The 23,540-nt window shown below is 44.4% G+C and overlaps 1 protein-coding gene across 1 annotated transcript in view; it reads right to left on the bottom strand.

The window, feature by feature from the left end:
- MYT1 (myelin transcription factor 1) overlaps positions 1-10,741 on the bottom strand; it is a 106,247-nt gene extending 95,506 nt beyond the window's left edge. The window contains exons 1-2 of the mRNA XM_061630243.1: positions 10,625-10,741; positions 1,346-2,113 (exon numbers count right to left, since the gene is read on the bottom strand). Coding sequence (XP_061486227.1) covers positions 1,346-2,113; positions 10,625-10,670 — 814 coding nt within the window. The 5' untranslated portion in view covers positions 10,671-10,741. The remainder of the gene's footprint in view (positions 1-1,345; positions 2,114-10,624) is intronic.
- Between the last annotated feature and the right edge of the window lie 12,799 nt (positions 10,742-23,540).

Genomic DNA, 23,540 nt, shown 5'->3' with positions numbered 1-23,540 from the left:
CCAGGCATTTTAATGCGTTTTATTATATGTATTGTTGTATTTTGCTGCTGTTTGATTATTTTTGTTTACCTTTGTTGGCTTGATTTTATTGTATTATTGTATTTATATATTCCTGACTGTTTTATTTTATGTACACCGCCCAGAGAGCCCTTGGGCTTAGGGCGGTATATAAATTAAAATAAATAAATAAATAAATAAACTTCCATCATCCTTGGCCATTGGCTAAACTGGCTGGGGTTGATGGGAGTTGTAGTCCAACCACATCTGGTGACCCAAGGTTGAAGAACAATGGTCTAATCTTTCCTGAAAGTCATCTGCTAGAGTCCACTGCCATGTCTTGTGGCAATGAGTTCCACAGGTTAATTAGGATTGTATGAAGAATGCTTCTTTTGCTAGTCATCTTCACTGAATGGTGCCAATGAAGGTATGAGAAGCACTATCCTCTGGTATAATTACCTCTTGTATCTGAGGCAGTATGCCTCTGAATACCAGTTGCTGGGGATCACAATCAGGGGAGGCCTATTGTGCTCATTGCTTGTGGGATTCCAATTGGCAAATGGTTGGCCACTGTGGAAACAGAATGCTGGGCTAGATGGCCCTTTGGACTGATCCACCAGGGCTTATATAGAGGGAGGATTCACTGGGTGCTTCAAGACAGTGTTTTACACTGTAAATGGGTCAATGCAATATTGCTGGCAACTTTTTTTTTTAACTTTCTGGATTTTCTACAGAAAGGGTACATCTGGATTAAATGTGGGGAAAACCCGTGCTGGGCATTTTGGTGACAATGGCGTTGTGTGGATGCGGCAAAAAAACTTGGATGCATGAGGAACACCAATCCCACAACAAACACCCATCTGGAAGCACCCACTCTCTCTATATTGCACATGACTGGGGTAGGGAATGGGAGAAAGATTCCAGCGTATACAGATATTGAAGGTTCTGTTTCTACTCCTCTGTCACTCATAGGATCACACACGAGAGTCCTGAGATGAGTACAAAACAGCAACAGATGACGGTTCCAGAATACAATCCCAGCCACCTATAGAACTGTTGCAGAAACAACCACTGAAGAATTTACTGCAGTGGTCAATTGTGTCATTCTGTTAGGGGCAAGGAGGCAGTGGGGCAGAACAGGTTCCTTCTGTTTCAGCATTCTATGATTATCTTGTATTTATGGGAGCCATTCAGTTGAAAACAGTGGGCTGGAGGGAGGTTCCAGGGACAAAGATGAACTCAGATGAATAAGGCTGGGGCTCCCAGGCCCTACCAAACTCATCTTCTTTGCCACTGGAAGAAAATAGTAGTTTCGTTGTCACAAGAGGGACAAAGTCCTCACCTTTGCTGTAGTAGCTCTTTCTGATGGAGTCCAGGGCTTTGTTTTGCTTCTCTTCGACCTGTAAATGTTTTACATGTTCCCCAGGCAGTGGCTGGCCAGGCTCCCTCACAACCTTAACTTGTTCAGCTTTCAGCGCAATGGCCTGTTCCAGGAGCCCTAAGTTTCCCCTGGTCATCATGTCATACATCTCAGATTCATCAGTCACAGTGGATTTCTGGGAGTGGGAATCATCGTCCTTGTCATCGTCTGATCTCACTTCCACAATAACAGAATACTCAGGCTTGGGGCTGACTATCTGTCCTTCACAGTGGGTTTTTGGGGAGTCCTGAGATGTGTGAGGAGCTTCTTCACAGATCATTGCAGTTGCTGTCTCCTCTTCCTCCTCTTCCTCTTCCTCCTCCTCCTCCTCATACTCTTCCTCCTCCTCCTCTTCCTCCTCCTCCTCCTCCTCCTCTTCATTGTCTTCTTCCTCCTCCTCCTCCTCCTCCTCTTTTTGCAGGTTGCAAGATTCCTCATAGCTCACCTCATCATCCCGATGTTCCAGGCACATGTCACTGCTACGCTCACTGGTGACCTCGATGACTTCCTCTGCATCCTCCGTTTGGATGATGATCTCCTTCCCACACTCCTCTTCAATGGCCTCCTCTTCCTCCTCCTCTTCCTCCCTTGCTGCTTCTTCACGTAGCAAGTGCACATTTCCCCCAGAGTTGGAGACCTGTCCTTCGCTTTCGGACACCTGCCCCTTGGCTGCCAGAGTTCCTTCGGTTATATGACCTAGATTTAAAAGAGAGTTGGCAATTATTTCTTGATAGCTGTTATAGCTGGCCTTGAGCAGGTTGGGTGTAAAAGTGTCCATTTTCTGTTGAAGCTTGGGGTTTTGCCCCTTAAACAGGGAAGAAAGAGGGGGAATTGCATTATGGGAATAGTCCATTTTAAAGGTTTAATTGAAACCCATGTCTTGCTATTATACTGCTGGTGTGGCCAGATTTATAGCATTCAGTAATAGCAGGTAAACAGGCAGTTTCCCCTCCTAAAACTTTTCCTTGATGAGATGAACATCAGTGTCTGACATTTATTTTTCCCAGGATGCCATCGGACGTCATCTACTAGATACTTGTGTGCTTTGTCTTTCACCTCTCTAGACCAATATCTATGTGAAGGAAACATCACACAGAAGGATGATGCTAACGAAAGCATACATTGTTACCTACATTTGCATGGGGAGAGCAATGAATCTGGAGTCCCCAAGCCAAACAAGGCAATATTTTGCTATTGTCAATAATTATCTCATTGCAGTGCTAATAAGCCTGTGGGTGAATTGGTACACATTGCAGTTAATGGAAAGGTTTCCACTGATGACAACAGATGAGGTGCTAATGGATAAGTAATATCTTGAAAGCACATTTTATCATTAGTGTAACTAAGGGCAAGCAAAAGGTATGTCTTCCCCCAGGCACAATGTGGATAATGCAAACTGGGCATCAACTATCTCAGAAACACTGGTAGTAATTAAAATTAAATTTAAATTATGGAACATTTCATTTTCAGCATGCAACCGTTAAGCTGGATTTGAAGGTGGTTGGTGAAAAATCAGTTTGTTGTTGTTGTTGTTGTTGTCTAGGGCATGTGTGGGGAACCTCTGGTCCTCCAGATGCTGCTGAACTACAACTTCTTTCAGCCCCAGCAAATATGGCCAAAGGATGATGGGAGCTGTAGTTCATCAACATCTGGAGGATCAAAAGTTCCCCACACCTGGTCTAGGGACTTAGCGAGGGCAGCTGGCCAGGCAGAAGTACCACCTTCCAGCTTCTTATTGGCTTAACACAATAAAGTACATTCAGACTCAAATTACAGCTAGGGCAACAAAAGCAAATTCAAAGACGTGATTCCCATCACTCCACAAAAGAGTCAGTCCAGATGCAACTTCTTCTATACATCTGTCTGACACAGATGGAAACCTGCTCCAGATGCAATCCCTAGTTGCAGTTCTGCATTACCTTACTGAAAAGCCCCATTACAGTTAGCCTCTGTCAACATGAGTGCATGTTGCCCTCTAGATTTGTCCCCTGCCCTTTACCATACTTGCTTTGTGTGTATCTGGAGCATAAATGAGAGGGCAATAGTTAAACTACCTGTTGGAGGGATGGAGCTTCTACACTGGACTCCATATAGGGAACGATAAGGCTACAGTCAGCAATGAGTAATAGTCAATTGGAATGTGGCACAACAAGAAGTGCATCTCTCTCACTGGATTTCCGATTCACTGCTGACCACTTTTTTAAAAGTGGTAAAATGAGAATAGATCTCCAGATTCACTCTGAACTTTTCTTGCCGCAGGAACAACAGTGGACTGAAAGTAAAGGGATCTGAAATGGTCCTCTTAAAAATGTATTTTGTCACTGAACCAGGACCCATCACAGGTGGCTGGGCTCTGCAGCACATCGTGTAAAAGGAAGGGCTTGGTGTATGAAGTGGGGATGTTTATGGAATCTGTTTCCACTCCAGGGTATGGTCTGAAGGTACATGGGGCATGTACATAAGAACATAAGAACATAAGAAGAGCCTGCTGGATCAGGCCAGTGGCCCATCTAGTCCAGCATCCTGTACTCACAGTGGCCAACCAGGTGCCTGGGGGAAGCCCGCAAGCAGGACCCGAGTGCAAGAACACTCTCCCCTCCTGAGGCTTCCGGCAACTGGTTTTCAGAAGCATGCTGCCTCTGACTAGGGTGGCAGAGCACAGCCATCACGGCTAGTAGCCATTGATAGCCCTGTCCTCCATGAATTTGTCTAATCTTCTTTTAAAGCCATCCAAGCTGGTGGCCATTACTGCATCTTGTGGGAGCAAATTCCATAGTTTAACTATGCACTGAGTAAAGAAGTACTTTAAGGTACAATAAGGGATGCTAAAAAAGAATTTGAGGAGCACATTGCTAAGAACATAAAAACCAACAACAAAAAATTCTATAAATACATTCAAAGCAGGAGACCATCTAGGGAGACGATTGGACCCTTGGATGATAAGGGAGTCAAAGGTGTACTAAAGAACGATAAGGAGATTGCAGAGAAGCTAAATGAATTCTTTGCATCTGTCTTCACAGTGGAAGATATAGGGCAGATCCCTGAACCTGAACTAACATTTGCAGGAAGGGATTCTGAGGAACTAAGACAAATAGTGGTAACGAGAGAGGAAGTTCTAAGCTTAATGGACAATATAAAAACTGACAAATCACCGGGCCCGGATGGCATCCACCCAAGAGTTCTCAAAGAACTCAAAGGTGAAATTGCTGATCTGCTAACTAAAATATGTAACTTGTCCCTTGGGTCCTCCTCCGTGCCTGAGGACTGGAAAGTGGCAAATGTAACACCAATCTTCAAAAAGGGATGCAGAGGGGATCCCGGAAATTACAGGCCAGTTAGCTTAACTTCTGTCCCGCCAGTTCAGACCCCATGAGCGTATATGTGAAATTCAGATTTTTTGCTCCAATATGCATAATTTTACACTTGTTTATATTGAATTGCATTTGCCATTTTCCCACCCATTCACTCAGTTTGGAGAGGTCTTTTTGGAGCTCTTCGCAATCCCTTTTTTTTTTAACAACCCTGAACAATTTAGTGTCGTCAGCAAACTTGGCCACTTCACTGCTCACTCCTAATTCTAGGTCATTAATGAACAAGTTGAAACGTACAGGTCCCAATACCAATCCTTGAGGGACTCCACTTTCTACAGCCCTCCATTGGGAGAACTGTCTGTTTATTCCTACTCTCTGCTTTCTGCTTCTTAACCAATTCCTTATCCACAAGAGGAACTCTCCTCTTATTCCATGACTGCTAAGCTTCCTCAGAAGTCTTTGGTGAGGTACCTTGTCAAAAGCTTTTTGAAAGTCTAAGTACACTATGTCCACTGGATCACCTCTATCTATATGCTTGTTGACACTCTCAAAGAATTCTAATAGGTTACTGAGACAGGACTTTCCCTTGCAGAAGCCATGCTGGCTCTGCTTCAGCAAGGCTTGTTCTTCTATGTGCTTAGTTAATCTAGCTTTAATAATACTTTCTACCAGTTTTCCAGGGACAGAAGTTAAGCTAACTGGCCTGTAATTTCCGGGATCCCCTCTGGATCCCTTTTTGAATATTGGCGTTACATTTGCCACTTTCCAGTCCTCAGGCACGGAGGAGGACCCAAGGGACAAGTTACATATTTTAGTTAGCAGATCAGCAATTTCACCTTTGAGTTCTTTGAGAACTCTCGGGTGGATGCCATCCGGGCCCGGTGATTTGTCAGTTTTTATGTTGTCCATTAAGCCTAGAACTTCCTCTCTCGTTACCACTATTTGTCTCAGTTCCTCAGAATCCCTTCCTGCAAATGTTAGTTCAGGTTCAGGGATCTGCCCTATATCTTCCACTGTGAAGACAGATGCAAAGAAGTCATTTAGCTTCTCTGCAATCTCCTTATCGTTCTTTAGTACACCTTTGACACCCTTATCATCCAAGGGTCCAATCGCCTCCCTAGATGGTCTCCTGCTTTGAATGTATTTAGAGAATTTTTTGTTGTTAGTATTTATGTTCTTAGCAATGTGCTCCTCAAATTCTTTTTTAGCATCCCTTATTGTCTTCTTGCATTTCTTTTGCCAGAGTTTGTGTTCCTTTTTATTTTCTTCATTCGGACAAGACTTCCATTTTCTGAAGGAAGACTTTTTGCCTCTAAGAGCTTCCTTGACTTGGCTCGTTAACCATGCTGGCATCTTCTTGGCCCTGGCGGTACCTTTTCTGATCTGTGGTATGCACTCCAGTTGACCTTCTAATATAGTGTTTTTAAACAACTTCCAAGCATTTTCGAGTGATGTGACCCTCTGGACTTTGTTTTTCAGCTTTCTTTTTACCAATCCCCTCATTTTTGTGAAGTTTCCTCTTTTGAAGTCAAATGTGACCGTGTTGGATTTTCTTGGCAATTGGCCATTTACATGTATGTTTAATTTAATAGCACTGTGGTCACTGCTCCCAATCGGCTCAACAACACTTACATCTCGCACCAGGTCCCGGTCCCCACTGAGGATTAAGTCCAGGGTTGCCGTCCCTCTGGTCGGTTCCATGACCAACTGGTCTAGGGAATAGTCATTTAGTATATCTAGAAATTTTGCTTCTTTGTCATGACTGAACACATATGCGGCCAGTCTATGTCCGGGTAGTTGAAATCACCCATTACTACCACATTTCCTAGTTTGGATGCTTCCTCAATTTCATATCTCATCTCAAGGTCTCCCTGACCATTTTGATCAGGGGGACGATAGATCGTTCCCAGTATTAAGTCCCTCCTGGGGCATGGTATCACCACCCACAACGATTCTGTGGAGGAGTCCGCCTCTTTTGGGGTTTCGAGCTTGCTGGATTCAATGCCTTCTTTCACGTATAGAGCGACTCCGCCACCAATACGTCCTTCCCTGTCCTTCCGATATAGTTTATATCCAGGGATAACCGTATCCCACTGGTTTTCTCCATTCCACCAGGTCTCCGTTATGCTCACTATATCAATGCTCTCCTCTAAGACCAAGTTCTCCCATCTTGGTTCAGAGGCTCCTAGCATTAGCATACAGGCACTTGTAAGCAGTGTCTCTCTTCAAGTGTCTTTGGCACTTGTGGTTTGGCCTGTGGTAATTTTGCTCTTCTGAATTGATATCCTGTGCCCCTGCTCTCACAATGCCTACTTCTAGGCCTACCCCTTTTAAAATTTCATCATTTCTTTGGTTTTTATCCCAGGGGGGAGGTTTATTCCGAACCGGACCTTCCTCAGCTCCTGTCGGGTTTCCCCCCTCAGTCAGTTTAAAAGCTGCTCTGCCAGCTTTTTAATTTTAAGTGCCAGCAGTCTGGTTCCATTCTGGTTCAAGTGGAGCCCGTCCCTTTTGTACAGGCCCGGCTTGTCCCAAAATGTTCCCCAGTGCCTAACAAATCCAAACCCTTCCACCCGACACCTTCGTCTCATCCATGCATTGAGACTGCAAAGCTGGGCCTGTCTGGCTGGTCCTGCACGTGGAACCGGTAGCATTTCAGAGAAAGCCACCTTGGAGGTCCTGGCTTTCAGCATCCTACCTAGCAACCTAAATTTTGCTTTCAGGACCTCACGGCTGCATTTCCCCATGTCGTTGGTGCCAACGTGCACCACGACCACTGGCTCCTTCCCAGCACTGTCTACCAAACTATCTAAACGATGGGCGATATCCGCAACCTTCGCACCAGGCAGGCAAAACACCTTGCGGTCTACACGCCCATCACACACCCCACTGTCTATGTTCCTAATGATCAAATCACCCACTACAAGGATCCCTCCACCCCCTGGAGATATATCCTCGGCACGAGAGGATAGCTGCTCATCCCCCAAGGAATGGGTCCCTTCTAAGGGATCGTTTCCCTCTTCCTCAGCTGGATGCTCTACTTCCCCGAGACCATCGTTCTCCATGATAGCAGGAGAGCTATGATCGTTGGAGTGGGACACAGCTATAACGTCCCTGAAGGCCTCCTCCACACACCTCTCTGCCTCTCTCTGCTTTTCCAGGTCCGCTACCTTGGCCTCAAGGAAATGAAGTCGTTCCTGGAGAGCCAGGAGCTCACTGCACCGAGAGCACACCCACGACTTCTGTCCAACAAGCAGATAGTCATACATGCTGCAGGCGGTGCAAAACACTGGAAAGCCCCCACACCCCTGCTGGCTTCTTACCTGCATAGTTTTGTTTAAGGTTTATTACGTTAATGGGTTGGAGACTGCGGTTTTGTTGAGGTTAGGGAACAGACGGGCAGAGTGGGGGGCCCTGGCCTCCTCGCCCTGCTGCCGAACTCGCTCTGCTGCTTAACTCGCCTTGACGCTTTGTCAGCTGGGGCCTTGACGCTTCATCAGCTGGGGCTCCCTCTAGCTCGTGGAGCAGGCTCCCTCGCTAGGGTGCTCTGACTTTATATGCGTGGCTGGTTCCTCCCAGCTACTGCTGCCAGCCAATGATGTGTTACTTGAGGCTGATGGCTCAACTATCAGCTGGGGCTTAACTCTTTACGATTATCTCAATCCTGTAGCTCAATCCTGTAGCTCAAGTTTAAGCATGGCTGGCTCTGATCAGTGCCTGGACGGGCGATTGCCTGGCAACCACATGTATGTCACCTTGGGTTCCATGATGGAAGAAAGGTAGAATATAAATTATAAGATAAATAAATAAACAAAAACCTGCTGCTGTGGATTTTGGGGTCCTTAAAGCATCTTGGGGATGCTCAGTTGTAGAATAGCTGTCAGAAGAGTACTACTGAATACTGTGGGAGAAACAAGTATTTTGGGATACTGGTCTATTAAGAGGAGATGCTGTGGACCTTGTGTTAGGACCTGATGCCAAACCATACAGTGTACAAACTTGGTAGAATCCTCAGTGCCTTACTCAACAAGGTATGTGGTCTATCATCTTGCAGACTCTGCACAAACTATAAAGAGTTTCTATTGTTTGGCCTTACTACGAACAGTTAGTGGGTTGTTTAATCTTAGGGCATATTATGATGTAAATGTTTTCTAATTGGGATGAAATTCAACCTGGTAGCTGAATATGTTCAAGGAAAAGATGGTCATAGCAGACCCCTTGTCACCAAGCCCCTCAATGCAGGTAGATGCCAACAAGTTAGAGGGGGGTGTTAAGGCTTATGTTTGTGCTGTGCATGCTTCTCTACCAGTATCTGAAAACAGGCTTCATCCATTCCAACTAGCTACTTGTGGAGATTCAGAACTTCAAGAGGTCTTACACTACATCAGATCAGATTAAGATAGCCTTAATACTTTAGCAATGCATCAGAGATTACTAGAAAGTACTTTGCTAACTGTGGACAACAGAGTGAAATGGAAGGCCTAACCAAATAGAGAAATGAGACAAAGAAAAATATCTTGTGGCTACTGCAGAAGAAATAGATCAACATAATGGAAGGAACCTTTACATCACAGCATACATACCTGATAGGCCTCGGAATGGACTAGCAACTGACCTGTGTCAGTTGGGAGGTCAGCACTATTTAGTTGTCATGGACTATTGTTCAAGGTATATTGAGATGCTCCCCTTGTGTAACATTACCCACTATAGCACTGCTGGAGAACTAAAGAATACTTCTGTTCACTTTGACATAACCACACAAACTTGTAACCAACAATGCAGCATTAGAATTCCAGTCACTTCAAACTTTTGCCATATACCCACAAACTTTCATTACTTTCAAGTAAATGGCAGGGCAGAAAGAACAGCACAGACCATGCAAAAATATAAATTAAAAAAAAAATCTTGGGACAGAATAAACCTCATTATTACTTTTTAAAGCTATAGCTCAACGCAGCTGGTAGACGTTGGACATAGCTCAGAAGAACTGCCAGTGGAAACACAAATCAGAACACCCATTCCAACCCTGAAGAAGAATCTCATTCCAAAGTGGCTGGACCTGTAAAAAGTTGCCATTTCAGATTTCTGAGTGAAGAGAGTTTGAGAAGATTTTCATAACTGGCACAATTCAGTATGAGAATTTCATGTTTAGATTTGATGGAAAAGATGCGTGTCAGACTCCTGATACTGTACAAGGAAAATACCCAAGAAACCCTCAGATCAGAGTATGTTGAGACTCAATGTATAAATATTAAAAAACAGAACTGATGACATCTTCCTATTCCTTAGAAGGTACAGTCTCCAAATGCACAAGTGGTACTTGAAAACCCAAGCTCATATACGGAAGCTTGACTGCGGATAGCAGTGTTACTACTCAGACTGTAACTAGCTCTGCTTGAGTTATTTAGACACCTTTGAGATTCAGAGATTCATGACTGAATACTTGAATCATCAAATGTTTCAACAATGCGGTTTTTATTGCTTCTTTCAATAAAAAGGGGAAGATAGTGGATAGTGTAATTATACAGTGTAGTCCCTAGGTGGCACTGGACTAAGTTTTATCTTCTGGGAGAAGTCAAGAGTTTTCTGTTACTTTTACATTCTTGTTGGAGAGAAACAATAAAGTTTTTGGCCATCTTCCTGGCTGGTGTGTTCTGTAAGCCTACCATGACAACATCTACATATTATTTAGAACAGGTGATGTGAACCTTTGGCTTGAAGTTCAACTCCAGCCCCAGCAAGCATGGCCAATGGTCAGGGAGTATGGGAATTTTAGATCAGCAACATCTGGAGGGCCAAAGGCTCCCCATACCTGATTTAGAGGACCTGTAACTCTACAGATTGACATTTGGTTTCTTGTTACTATCTTTCCAGTCATGTCAATAATTAAATAAAACACCTTCTTCTGGTGGAGAGCTGCTGCAGGTCTCCTCCTGGTCTATCATCTCTGCCTCTTCCTCCTCCAGTGTTTCCTCGGAATCGTCCGTCACAGACTCCTCTTTTGCTTCTGCCTCTTCACTCCCGTCGCTGTCAACACTATAGCCTTCATCAAGGGCTAGCTTAAGGGGGTGGGATTTCCTCTTGGACGCCAGATGTTCTGCCTCTGCATCTTGAAGTTTCCTCTTCTTTGCAAGTGGGCAGCTTTGTAAACTAGAAAATAGAAGGGTTGGAGAGAGAGTGAAGAGCAAGAACTCTGTCACTGGAATGTGCTGGGTTTAGGTGAGAAAAGGAGCCATAAATATCAGGCAGTGGAAAGAAAAGTGTTTTTTGGAGACTGGGGTGGGGGATAGGCGTGTAGGCTAGGGAAGGGCTGTAGCTCAATGGCTGAGCATCTGCTTTGCATGCAGAAGGTGCCCAGTTTAATCCCCAGCATCTCCAGGTAGGGCAAGGGTGGGGAACATTTGGCCCTCCAGACGTTTCTGAACTACAGCTCCCATCATCCCTGGCCACTGGCTATGCTTCCTGGGGCTGATGGGAGTTGTATTTCAGCAAGATCTGGAGGGCAAAGGTTCTGCACACCTGAGGTAGGGCTTGTGAGCATCTCCTCTCTGAAAGCCTGAAGAGCCACTGCTTGTCAGTGCAGACAATACTGAGCTGGATGGAGTGGTGGTCTGGCTCAGTATAAGGCAACGCCTTATGTTCCTATGTTTTAGAAAGCCCAAGCAGCTTTGTGTATGTGTGGGCTGGAGAGGGGGTTAGGGGGTCATCATGAATCTCACTTATTTATTCATGCTAACCTGCTAAGCTTTGGCTGAAGACCGCTAGTAGATGTGTCTTAATTTGCAATGTTTATGTAATGGCTTCCTTTTGGACTTGTGATGAGTGTGTCACTCTCTGATTAATGGAAACAATTCAAAGGCATTCAGTGGCCGTTCTCTTTGTCTCTAACTGAAATAACATTTGTCTGGCTCTAAGGGCTAAACTACACAAGAGATGCAGAGGATCCATGACTGAAGCCAAGATGCTGGGGGAGGAGAGAATTAACCCTTTAATAAAATTTGTACACCCCCCCCCCCCCGTGGAAGCTTTAAGGTAAAAAATAAAACCAGAGACCCAATCAGATCTCCAAAGTTGAATGTTGGAGTGGATCTGCCATTTGATCTATCCTTTCTCATACCATGCTGGAGGTCATACTCTGTAACTATTGCATGTGGTTCCTGCTGGTGCCCAAGTCCTGGAGGTCATAGCCTTAATTATGCTAGTCAACCAATACACAATATACGTGCATTGTTCATTCATAAAAAACCTATCTTTCTGCTTAAAAGCCTTCAAGGTGGCTCACATCAAATTAAAACATCTTAAACAATGAAAACAATACAACCCCCTGAAGAAAAGTACAACAATTAAAAGTAAAACAACTAAAACAAGCAAGCAGCAGTAAAATCAGCTGTAAAACACTGAGGAGAATAAAAATGTATATACGGTATGTATTCTGAAGGATCATAGATTCTATGCCATTTTAGTATCTATAGGAAGGAAGGAAGGATCTCTTTAGGTGGAGCCAGGTGTTTGTAGACGTGTAGTCAAAGAACCGCAATAAAACATGGAAGCCAGAACTGGAGGACTGAATGCCAGATACCTGGGAACGAGAGAGGACTGTAGACCTCTTGTCCTGCTTGTGAGCTTCTCATAGACCAGAGGCACCAAATGTGGTGCCCTCCAGATGTTGTTGGACTACAACTTCCATCAGCCCCAGCCAACACAGCCACTGTCAGGGACTGTGGGATTGGAGGGCACCAATTTGGCCACCCCAGCCATAGACATCTGGATAGTCACGGTGGGAAGCAGGATAATGGGCTGTACAGATCAGAGGTGAGGAACCTTTGCCCCACCAGATGTTGCTGAACTACAACTCTCATCATGCCTAACCCTTGACCATGCTGGCTGGGCCAATGGAATTTGGAGGACCAAAGGTTCCACAGCCCTGATGTAGGCCTTTGGTCTGATCCAGCAGGGTTCTTATTTCTGTGAGGGGGTACTAAATGAAGGTGGTCTAATTGCATTCTGTTCCCCTCAAAGCACCAAGGTGGCTGGTAACAGTGAGAGTTCCTCATCTGTTCACTTGCAGGAGAGTGCATAGTTATCAGGGCTTTGCTGGTTATCAGGGCTTTTCACTTAGGCTTCCAAACGTGCACATGGCAGGAAGCAACAGACAATCCTCTCTCAGTACTTTGTGTCACAGTACCAATGCCCTACTATAACTAAGCCAAAGCTATGTGTAACCAAAATAAATGCATGCCCTCCCCTATTTACCCCACCTTTATTTCCTTCCTTTCATCTGTTTCTCCGTGTCAATTTTTAGAAAGTAAGCTCCTTGGGGCATTATCCTGTAAAACCGGTTCTTTGTAAAGCACCATCTACATGCTAGATTTATAATTTAAAAAAAAATGTTTGCAAACACAAGTTAGTCCTCTTTCTCTTTCCCACCTGCCACACACTTTACATTCTTGAATGCATGCATAAAACATCTTAGTTCTACACTTAAACAACCCCTAGGGATGGAAGGATCTGTCAATTTCGATTCAGTTTCTCATTTTTCCAATTTTAAAATCTCCAAATTTCTGCAGCAATTTGTGATTTTTTTTAAAAAAAATCCTCATGAAAATCTTCATTACTTTAGTGTGAATTTCTCCTAATAACACACTTTTGCAAGCAATTTTTCCTAATATAATGCATTTTTGTATGTTATTTTCACGAGTATATCCATACTTTCCCCTAATATATACATTGGTCTAAACATTGTTTGGTTGGAGAACTGTATCGCAAAATCCAAATAACAGCAAATTTCAGTGTTTCAGAAATGCCAATTTGATAGATAGCTTTAAACGCAAACTGAATTTCTCCCCTGTCTCTAGCTCTACCAGACGTTATGGGGTGGAGGACTTGATGAAGCGTACAATGATGGCAGTGATGTTGATAATCAAAACTCACCTCCTGTGCCTTGCATACTTTCCCCGAATGTGTCCTGATCCATTACATCCTGGAGTGGGGCAGCTAAGTTAGGAGGGTGACATAACCAAGAAACAAAAACAGGCATGACTTTAAGAAGTAAAAATAAAATGTTTTTAAAAATCAAAGTACATCGAATGTTGTTTTTTTAAAAAAAAATTGCACATGCCTCATGTGCAGTACTTTGGTGGCAAATTCAGAAGTGTAAGGTCCCTTCATGATAGTCATGCCCCTCACAGCCACACCCTCTTTTCTATTTTCCCTTGCTCTCCCTCTTGTCTCATGAACTAATCAGCATGAAAGGAGAGGCGGTGTGTTAGCTATTGGGAAGAGTCTTCTGAGTGGTTGGCTCACCTCCTTTCATTCTGATTTGCTTCAATCAGCATAAAAGGACAAGGACTCTTCTCAGTGGCTAACATTCTCCCTTTTCATGCTGATTGGCCTTGGCTCATGCTTAGGGACCTGGGTGGGACCCTGCTTCCCAAAATGTAAAGGGTCTATGACCCCCTGCATCCCGGGATGACTACACCCCTGCTCGTGTGCATGTGAAACTGAACAAGCCACCGAAACACCCCATGCAAGAACAGATAATTTCCTTTAAACCGTTCATCTCTTCTGTTTGAATTTCCAACACAGGAGGGCAACGCAGCAGCTCTGTAGTTTGCTAAAAATTAATGAAATGACTCACCCCATTTAATTAAATGAACAGTTCATTATGGTTTTATGAGTAGGTTTAATTAAAGATTTGCATGTGTAAAAGCAAGCCTTTTAAAACCAGACAACTCCTGCGCTCACCTCCTACTGATGGGGTTTTGATTTATTTATTCCTGATACACAGACACAAGCACGCACACATCTGGACTTTATCTGCAATTCTACATCTTTCAGACAGTTCTGAACCCTAAAAACATTCTGTTGTATGCCTAAAACTGTATCTGATGGATACAATAATGTGACCATGGTGTTTTATGCTGTGATTATAATTATCACGTCGGGTTGTTTGAGGCTCCCACCATCTGCCTGTCCTTTTTCAAACCTTTCTTTAAAACCATGAGGGCCAGAAACTTTCAATCTGGATTGAATATGCTGGAAATAAATCACCCTGCCGCTATCTATGGTTTGCTCACTCTGAGTGCACATACCTTCAGCATGAGTACCCACAGCACAGTGGTGTGATGCACTCAGGATGGGTGTCACTATGTAAAGCCTTTTCACACAGCCATCATAAATGCATATGACCCCTATGAAAAGACCCTTTGGTCTAATTACATCTGCTCACTTGCACAAAAGGAACTCAACTAGCATCTGATTTTTCTCCCCTTCTCTCCAGCCCCTGCACCCTCTCCTCAAATCTGCTCTGGATGGTCCTACAACCCTCCATAACAGATTTTGACCCTCCATAGCAGGTTTTAGGGGCATGCAGGAAGCTGGAGAAGGGGAGGACAGAGAAGGGATGGGCAGAGTAAGGTGTGTGTGGAAGGAGGGCTTGCATATGGCAAGGACTTTGTGTGTGTGTGTGCATGCGTGTACACATGCACGCACACACACACAATGACCTTGTGTATACTGTGAAGGATGTCATTGAGCAGATGTCTGATCATCCAGTATTGAGGCAAAGGACAATCCCTCATCACAAAAGCATCTTCAGGAGCTGTACTTTACTTTTCATCATGGGGTGAATAGCAATGAAAAGGAGTTGCATTCACTTATATAGGAGAAAATAAAGGGTGTCCACTCAGGATCACACTTTGGGTGGGGACTAGTTCTTGTCTGTGCCACTGACAAGAATCAAGGGTACTCTTTTCTGCTTAGCTCTGCCCCTTCATCCATACAGTCTCGTCCTAAGTTCTATTTCAGTCATACTAGAGTGCAATGGAGTGCATGTGAAGCTGCCGTATACCAGGTCAGACCACTGGTCCATCTAAGCTCAATATTGGCTACTCTGATTGCCAGCAGCTATCCAGGGCCCCTGACAGAGATCTTCTCTGTCACTGCAACCTGATCCTTTTAACTGGAGATGCCTGGGATTTGTACTTCTACGTACAAAGCAAGAATTCTACCACTAAGCTATGGGTGGAGCTGGTTTTTATACCACTTCTGTATGCATGAAGTGAGATGTCTGTCCATGCACTGACATCCCATGGAACTAAATGGGAGATCGGGAGAGGCACAGTTGGGGAGGGTCTCTCAGTTGTAGGTTGTCTTCAGCTGACCACAATTGGTTGGCTGAAGGTGAGCAAGTGGCCAAAGTAATAGGGTAGCAGAAGAGTACTGGACTCAGAAGATACATGCCATGTACATCCATCCTGAACATGCATCCTACAAGCTGAACCCAAAGATCCTATGCACTTCCATAATCATACCTTTGAGAACACCCATGAGCAACAGGTTTGTGCCGCATAATATGTGCACAGTTGGGAGAACTCATCCTCCTCTCATCATTTTCATCCTTTGTGGATTATCTTAAAGTCTATTTAATTTTGCCTTCCATCAAGATTGGAGAATGCGGCATAATGACTTGCCCCAGTCACAATCAAAGTAGCTGCACCCAGAAACCCCGAGCTTGTAAGTGATACCAGCAATGGTTCACCTGAATCAAAACCTTATTTTGTTGGAAGCAGATACAGGTGTTATGAAGAAGCAGGAGACAAGTCTGAACTTTGCTGCATCCTTCCAGAATGGCAAACATGAGCTCCTGCCACATGTTCAACAGAATGACATGGTTTGCACATAACAATAAGCCATGATTTGTTTAACAAACCACAAGTTGTCCCATAGATGATCAAGCAAACCATGGCTTGTTTCTCCAAAGTTTGGTTTGCTTTCCAGTCATTGTTGCCTTGTGCCTTTGTAGCTTCACATGCTTCTGGGGTGAGGTAGTCAAACAAACCATGTTTAAAGGTGGATACTGGGTTCACATGTAATGCCAAGCCATACTTAAAACAAACCAAGGTTTGTAAGCCAACAAGCCATGCCTTCAGACTGTGGACTGTTGGCAATAAACAAGTCATAGTTAAGTTGCTGTGCAGGGTTCCCACATATAGTTTAATCAATCATAGTTTAATAAAAACAGGGAGTTCTGTCTGTGCCCCTTCCTCTCTTGTTATGTATCCCCCATGCCCTCCCAACCCTCCATAGCATGTTTGAAGCCAATGCTGGGGGCAGGCAGGCAGGGAGAGGAGAGGGAGGGAGGGAGGGAAACTTCTGTGGTGCAAGCAGAAATTCTTGCACAAGCAGCACTGTTTAGTTGGATACTGCCCATGGTTTAGTGTTATGTGTGAACCAGGCCAATGTGTGTACAGGTGAGGAGCAGAGCAGGATTGCATCCACTTGTGGCCACTGACTGCACACTGGGCTGAAGCCTGCCTGCCTGCATGCTATGCTTCGTCCACACAGTCACTCACCCTGCCCGTTCAAGGGTCTGCAGTTGCAAGGACAAAACCTACACACATACAGTTAGTACCTGCATAGGTCATTCTGCACCTTCACAAAAAAGCATATATGGGGTGGAGTCAGCAGCTGTGAACGGGTGTGATCCTGCTTCCTGTCTTTCAGTAGAACATATGAAAGAGGCTCCTATTTCACCACGCTGTGACTTGACTTGACGGAACCAGGCCCAAAAGACTGGTTTTTATTGATGCAAAGTCTCTAGGGTAGAGATTAAATCTCAGAGTGGAGAGCAAAAAAAGAAAGTGGAGAAGCTGTGCTTCATGGGGCCAAATCCCAGCTTTCTCTCCCCATAAAGTCTTTAACTACGTAATCTCCCATTCTTTGGAAAGCAATTGAGTCTGAGCCTCACTGCAAAAATAAGGAGTCTATTTGGAAAACACATGGGAAAGAGAGCAGCAGTTTTGCACTGGAGGTCAGTTAAAAGAGGGTTCTGAGCCAGCCTTTCTGGCTAAGGCGGGGCTGCCCCATTTCCAGATGGGGCTTCAAAGAAATGAATGGAAAACCAGTGATTTCTTCATAACCCACAGAAATGTTTGTAGCCCTGTCATTAAGCTGAGCAAAAGGCAGGGGTATGCATGGGCCCAAAGATCCACCTTGTACATTACCTGTGAGTTTGTTTCCCCCAAATCAGAGGCTTGTGTCCAAAGCAAGGCGAAGTAAATATCCAATCGATGCAAGGTTCCCACCTGCACAACAAGATTTTCCTCTCTCCACCACCTGTCTGCCCCATGTCCTCCCAAAATCTGCTCCGGAGGATTAGATGAACTCCCGGAAAAGATTTAGGGGGTGCATGGGAAGGAGGGGGGGGAAGTCCAGTTGCACAAGTGTAAATCTTTTTCCTGATGGGATGTTCACTTAGCATTACACTGGACACAAGTCAGAAATTGTCCTATTCTAAAAAAAACCAAGATCTCATTATTCCAATGGAAGCTGTCAAGCCACTAGTGAATAAAGCCTTTGCATTATTGAATTATTGCTCTGCAGCCACTTTGGTTACATTTGTAGCTTGAAATTTTTTTCTTTTTAAGTCACCAAGTAACTCTAGGTTTTCACACCCTCTAAGACAGGTGCTCCCAATACTCACATGATTCTGTCTCTATAAAGACACCTACTCTGTCTATGATAAGGGAGCCTTCAAAAATGGCATTTTGCTCTCCCATCTCAGGGATTCTACCCTTTCACTCTACTGTATGTATAGACTGGCCAGTTTCTTCTTTGTCCTTGCAACATTTGCAGCCATCACTCATTGGATGTCACTCCCTTACTTCTGTTAATTTCTTTTACCACAGCCTCCTCTCCTTTTGTCATGCAGATACAGGCCAGGCTTCAATTAGTCGATTAATCGTCCAGTTAATCAGGCAATTAGAGGACAGCTGCAGTGATGGCTGTGTGCAGGCCCTCTGAGCTGCCCCTTAAATATGTTGCCAGCTTCAATTACCACCTCCGCTCATGTGTTCAGCAATAAAATGCAGGCAAGTGGTATGCCTCCTGCTCTCTAAACCAGTATCTCAAGAATAACAGCAGGCTCTGGGAGCAAAAACACCCTAGGAAGCTGGGTCATGTAAAGTCCAATTACTCTTTGATGCAGGGAGCTTTCTAATCAAAAAGGCAGAAGAAAGACAACCTGTACCATTTGCGCCATGCTACAGAGAGCTTCTGTACTTGAACCTTCGCACTTGGTGTGCTTCTAATAGCGCTCAGTGGTTTTGCAAGCCTATAATTTATATGCTCTCGAGTTCAAAGCTGTGTTAAGTTCTTCAAGAGCTTCTTCCATTTCGTCCATGCTGCTGTGTGTGTGTGTAATTGTATAGAGAGCCAAACACCCACCAAAGAATTCAGCCTTGGGTCATGAAAGGCTGAGACACTGAGATGAAAAGTTGGCCAACCCAAATGGCAAGGGTGAGATAACATTTTTCACTCAGGGCTGGCTGGGAAATATCAAGGTTTGGCAGCCTTCATCTGCCAAGGCCTATTGTGGGTAACTTTAGACGCTGATGTGTTTTAATCTTTTTAGTCTGTTGCTTTTGAACTGTTTTTAAAATGGCTCTAATTACTTGTTTTTAACTGTTTTATCGATAATGTTTTTTGTAAACAACGTAGAAGTTTTTTCCAATCAAGCGGTATATAGTTTAAAATAAATAAAATAAATAGCGTTGTGTCCCTCCTGCATCCCAAATTAGATCTCAATGCATGGCCAGCTTGAGGAGCATAGGAAAAACACAGGGACATAGAAAGCTGCCTGACACCAAGTCAGACCATTCATGCATCTAGCCCAGTATTGCCTACTTTGACTGGCAGCGGCTCTCCAGGCTATTAGGCAAAAGTCTTCCCCATTGCTTGCTATCTGATTTATTTAACTAGAGATGCCTGGGGACTGAACATGGGACCTTCTGCATGCAAACATGTGTTGTCCCATTCTGCCCAATTCCTATTTTCAAGTGCTAGCTCTGACACCTTAAGCTGGACAGCTCTCTGAATGCTTTAGGCTCAGCAGCATCTTTGCCCTGCGGCTGCCTCTTGTTCTACTGGGCAGCTCCCTGGCCTCACAGGTAAGGCAAAGAGATGCAAGCCATGCAGTAGTGGTGGTAGAAGCAGGACAACTGTTTGAAACAAGGCCTCACTTCTAGCAAATTACCTGTTACACATGCTGCAGCGCTTCTGCTGAAAACAGCATCCCCACCCAGTATTCAAGTCCCCATGTTCCAATATGCTCGTTTTGCATCATTTGTGCTCAAAACGGAATTAGTTGTTCTTTGGCTCAAAGTTTCTACAAGCTTTGGTGCAATGTATACTCAGTCCAGACTTTGCCCTTTTAGTCTTCTGCTTTTGATACTGACACTAAGTGCACTGACGAGTCAAGCACCTTTAAATTCCATTAACCTTGGTGAGAAAGCAAAGCATCTCTCTAGCTGAAATCAATGGGACTGAAAAGTGTTAAGTGTTGATTAGATCCTAATTTGTCAGTGGATGCAAATGGGCATCCTTGGCATTATTTTAGTTTGAAGTCATGATTTGTATTCCTTTGAGGCTGAAGTGTGTGTGTGTGTGTGTGTGTGTGTGTGTGTGTGTGTGTGTGTGTGTGTGTGTGTGTGTACATAGTCAGCATGGCTCCATTCACTTCCCCCTCAATATCCTGAGTAGTTGTTCTATAAGTTAAAAAAAAAACTGGAGTAAAATGACATCCTGTTGTTTTTTTCTGACCAAATTAAAGGTGCATTTGGGTGACATCAAGTGAGTATGACTGGCATGTGTGAAGGAGCTGTCCCAGATCAGAGACTGCAGTTTTAATATCAGCTCACATCACCTTAGGCTCAGTAATTCTCAAGGGGAACAGTTTACACATTCAGCTCAGAATCATCAAGTGGTAAGGTATACCAAGTGAAATACATGCATGCACATGTGACGCAGCCCTGAGGAGCTGAGAAGAACATTTCCTTACCTCACCTCCTGGCCAATGAGTTCTGTAGGTACTGAGGTGAAAGATGGAGAAGAAAGGAAAACAAAACAGAAACAAGAAAAAACAGTGAGTAAAAGAAGATGTCTCCCTTCTGGCGATTTGTAAAGGTGGATCTACACACTGCACATGCCACAGAGCTGCCACTGAACACATGTTATGTGAAGCTGCCTTATGCTGAGTCAGACCATTAGAGTTCATCTAGTCCAGTGTTCTTCAACCTTGTATCCCTAGATGTTGCTGGACTACAGTGCTGATCATCCCCAACCAGTTTAGCCAATGTCCAGGGATGATGGGAGTTGTAGTTCAATGACATCTGGAGACCCAAGGTTGAAGAACACTGATCTAGTATTGTCTACCCTTGGTGCAGTCTGCAATCTGCTTATCATCTAGCAGAGGCTGGTCTAATTGAATCCACATAATTCCTGCTGTACTCAGTTTTTAGACTGTTACCAGGTCCAGACTTTGGGGGCTTCATACCATCCCATTGCTCTCGCTCTCTCCCCCTTCCTGCCAGCCTCTCTTTGTTACCTCCCTCCATTTTTAAAACCTCTAGTCTGAAGAACAGTTGTGGAGAACTCAAAAACTTACTTGTGACTTGGACATTTTGGTTCACCCTAAAAAAACTATGGCTTTTGAATCCCCCCCCCCCAATAGGCCAACATGGCTATCAACAATTTTTGTCTGATTAGTTGCCACTCTCTGGAATCTCAGTCTGAGAACTTTCCCATCATCTGTTATTTGATCTGTTGCAACTGGAGGAGGCAGGAATTAAGCCTGGGACCTTCTGCATACAAAGCATGTGCTCTGTCCCTGAGTTATGGCTCCTCTTCAAGCTGACTTTTTCTCCCCTGTAATAAGTAGAATCTATTATCTCATGTCCCAGTATCATTATTGACTGCTATTGGTGGGGGTAGAAAAATGTGATGATATCATGACACAGGCTAAGCGATCCTACATGCTTATTTATGTATTAAATGTATATCCTGCCCTTTCTCCCAAAAGGAGCCCAAGGCAGCAGTTGATAAAACACTAAAAACATTTATAAACAAAACATCTTTAAAAAACCTTTAGAAAAATCTTTTAAAACATCTTAAAAAACAGATGCAGACTAGGATAAGGTCTTATAAGTCTTGTTGAATCAGGAAGGTTTTCAGTAGGCGCCAAAAAGTTAACAGAGATGGCGCCTATCTAATATATAAGAGGAGTTAAGGTCTGCTTCCTATGTTGTACAGAGCAGATCTCCTGATAAGATGGTATCTGCAAGAGACCCTCACCTGCAGAACACAGTGACCAACTGGGTATGTAAGGTGTAAGATGATATTTCAGGTACAGAGGAGAGTTTAGCAGAAGGATGGAGATGTATCACTGGCTTTCAAAGAATGCTACGGGTATGAGCTATCTTGCAATTACAGATAATTTTTCTGACAAAGCATTCTATGATCAAAGGTAAATAATGGGCTAAAAAAGATAGATTGCGCATGACAAGCCAGTGTGTTGCATATGATGAGATTTCAAAGTGTGCTGAGCAACTCTGCTTTTTTCTACTCAGACTAAACTGGGTTCTTTCAAAGCCAAGGTTTGAGCACTCCACATCAAGCATTCCCCCCCCCCCCCGTTAGGATCAGTTTCAGTTGATGCAGCCTGATAACGTGGACAAAGTGCTTGGACAATGCGGGCAGCAACGTGTCCTCTTGACCCTTGCCCTTCTTGGCTTATTAAAGCTTGCTGAGGGGGTTTGATCCAGGGTGTGGTCAATGCATCATTGCAGGTGGGAGTGGTTCCAGCCACCCTGAAACAGGCGGTGATCCAACCACTCCTCAAAAAGCCCACCCTGGACCCATTGGTTTGTGACAACTACCGCCCAGTCACAAATACCCCCTTTTTAGGGAAGGTAATTGAGAAGGTTGTGGCATAGCAATTGAAAGTACTCTTGGATGAAACAGATTATCTTGATCCATTCCAATCTGGGTTCAAGCCTGGTTATGGGACAGAATTGGCCTTCGTCGCCCTGAGGGATGACCTTTATCAGGAGAAGGACAGGGGGAGTGTGACCCTGTTATTCTTACTTGATATCTCGGCGGCTTTTGATACTATTGACCATGTTATCCTTCCAAACGGACTTGCTGAGATGGGTATTGGAGGCACTGTTTTACAGTGGTTCTGATCCTATCTCCAGGGTCATTTTCAGAGAATAGCATTGGATGATTGGGTTTTGGACCCCTGGCAGTTATGCTGTGGGATGCCACAGGGTACTATCTTTTCTCGATGCTGTTTAACATCTATATGAAGCCCTTTGGAAGGGTCATTAGGAGATTTGGGGCGAGGTGTGAGCAGTATGCTGATGATACCCAGCTCTATTTCTCTGTAACATCTGAATTGGGAGAGGTCCTGCAAGCCCTGGACCAGAGCCTGGACTCGGTGGTGGACTGGATGAGGGCTAATAAACTGAGTCTGAATCCTAGCAAGATGGAAGTGCTGTGGGTTGATGGTTCCTGAGTTCAGATAATTGGTCAGTTGCGTGCTTTGGATGGGGTTGTATTCCCTCTGAAAGAGCAGGTCCATAGATGAGGTGCTCCTGGATCCATCTTAGTCACTAGAGGCCCAGGTGATCTCAGTGGCTAGGAGTGCCTTTTACCAGCTTTGGTTGGTAAGACAGCTGCAGCTGTTTGTGGACCTGGATAGCCTGACCACTGTTGTCCATGCACTGGTAACCTCCAGGTTAGATTACTGTAATGCATTCTGTGTGGGGATGCCCTTGAGGTTGGTCCGGAAGCTGCAGCTGGTGGCAAATGCAGTGGCGCAACTGCTCACTGGGGCAGGGTATCACCAACATGTCACCCTGCTGCTGAAAGAATTGCACTGGCTGCCCATTTGCTACTGGACCAAGTTCAAGGTTCTAGTTTTGGTGTACAAAGCCCTATATAGCTTGGGATCAGGATACCTGAAAGATCATCTTACC

Source organism: Rhineura floridana, chromosome 6 (genome assembly GCF_030035675.1).
Source record: "Rhineura floridana isolate rRhiFlo1 chromosome 6, rRhiFlo1.hap2, whole genome shotgun sequence".
NCBI classification, from domain to species: domain Eukaryota; kingdom Metazoa; phylum Chordata; class Lepidosauria; order Squamata; family Rhineuridae; genus Rhineura; species Rhineura floridana.
The sequence above is the reverse complement of the archived record's forward strand: the minus strand, read 5'-3'. Positions and strand labels throughout refer to the sequence as shown.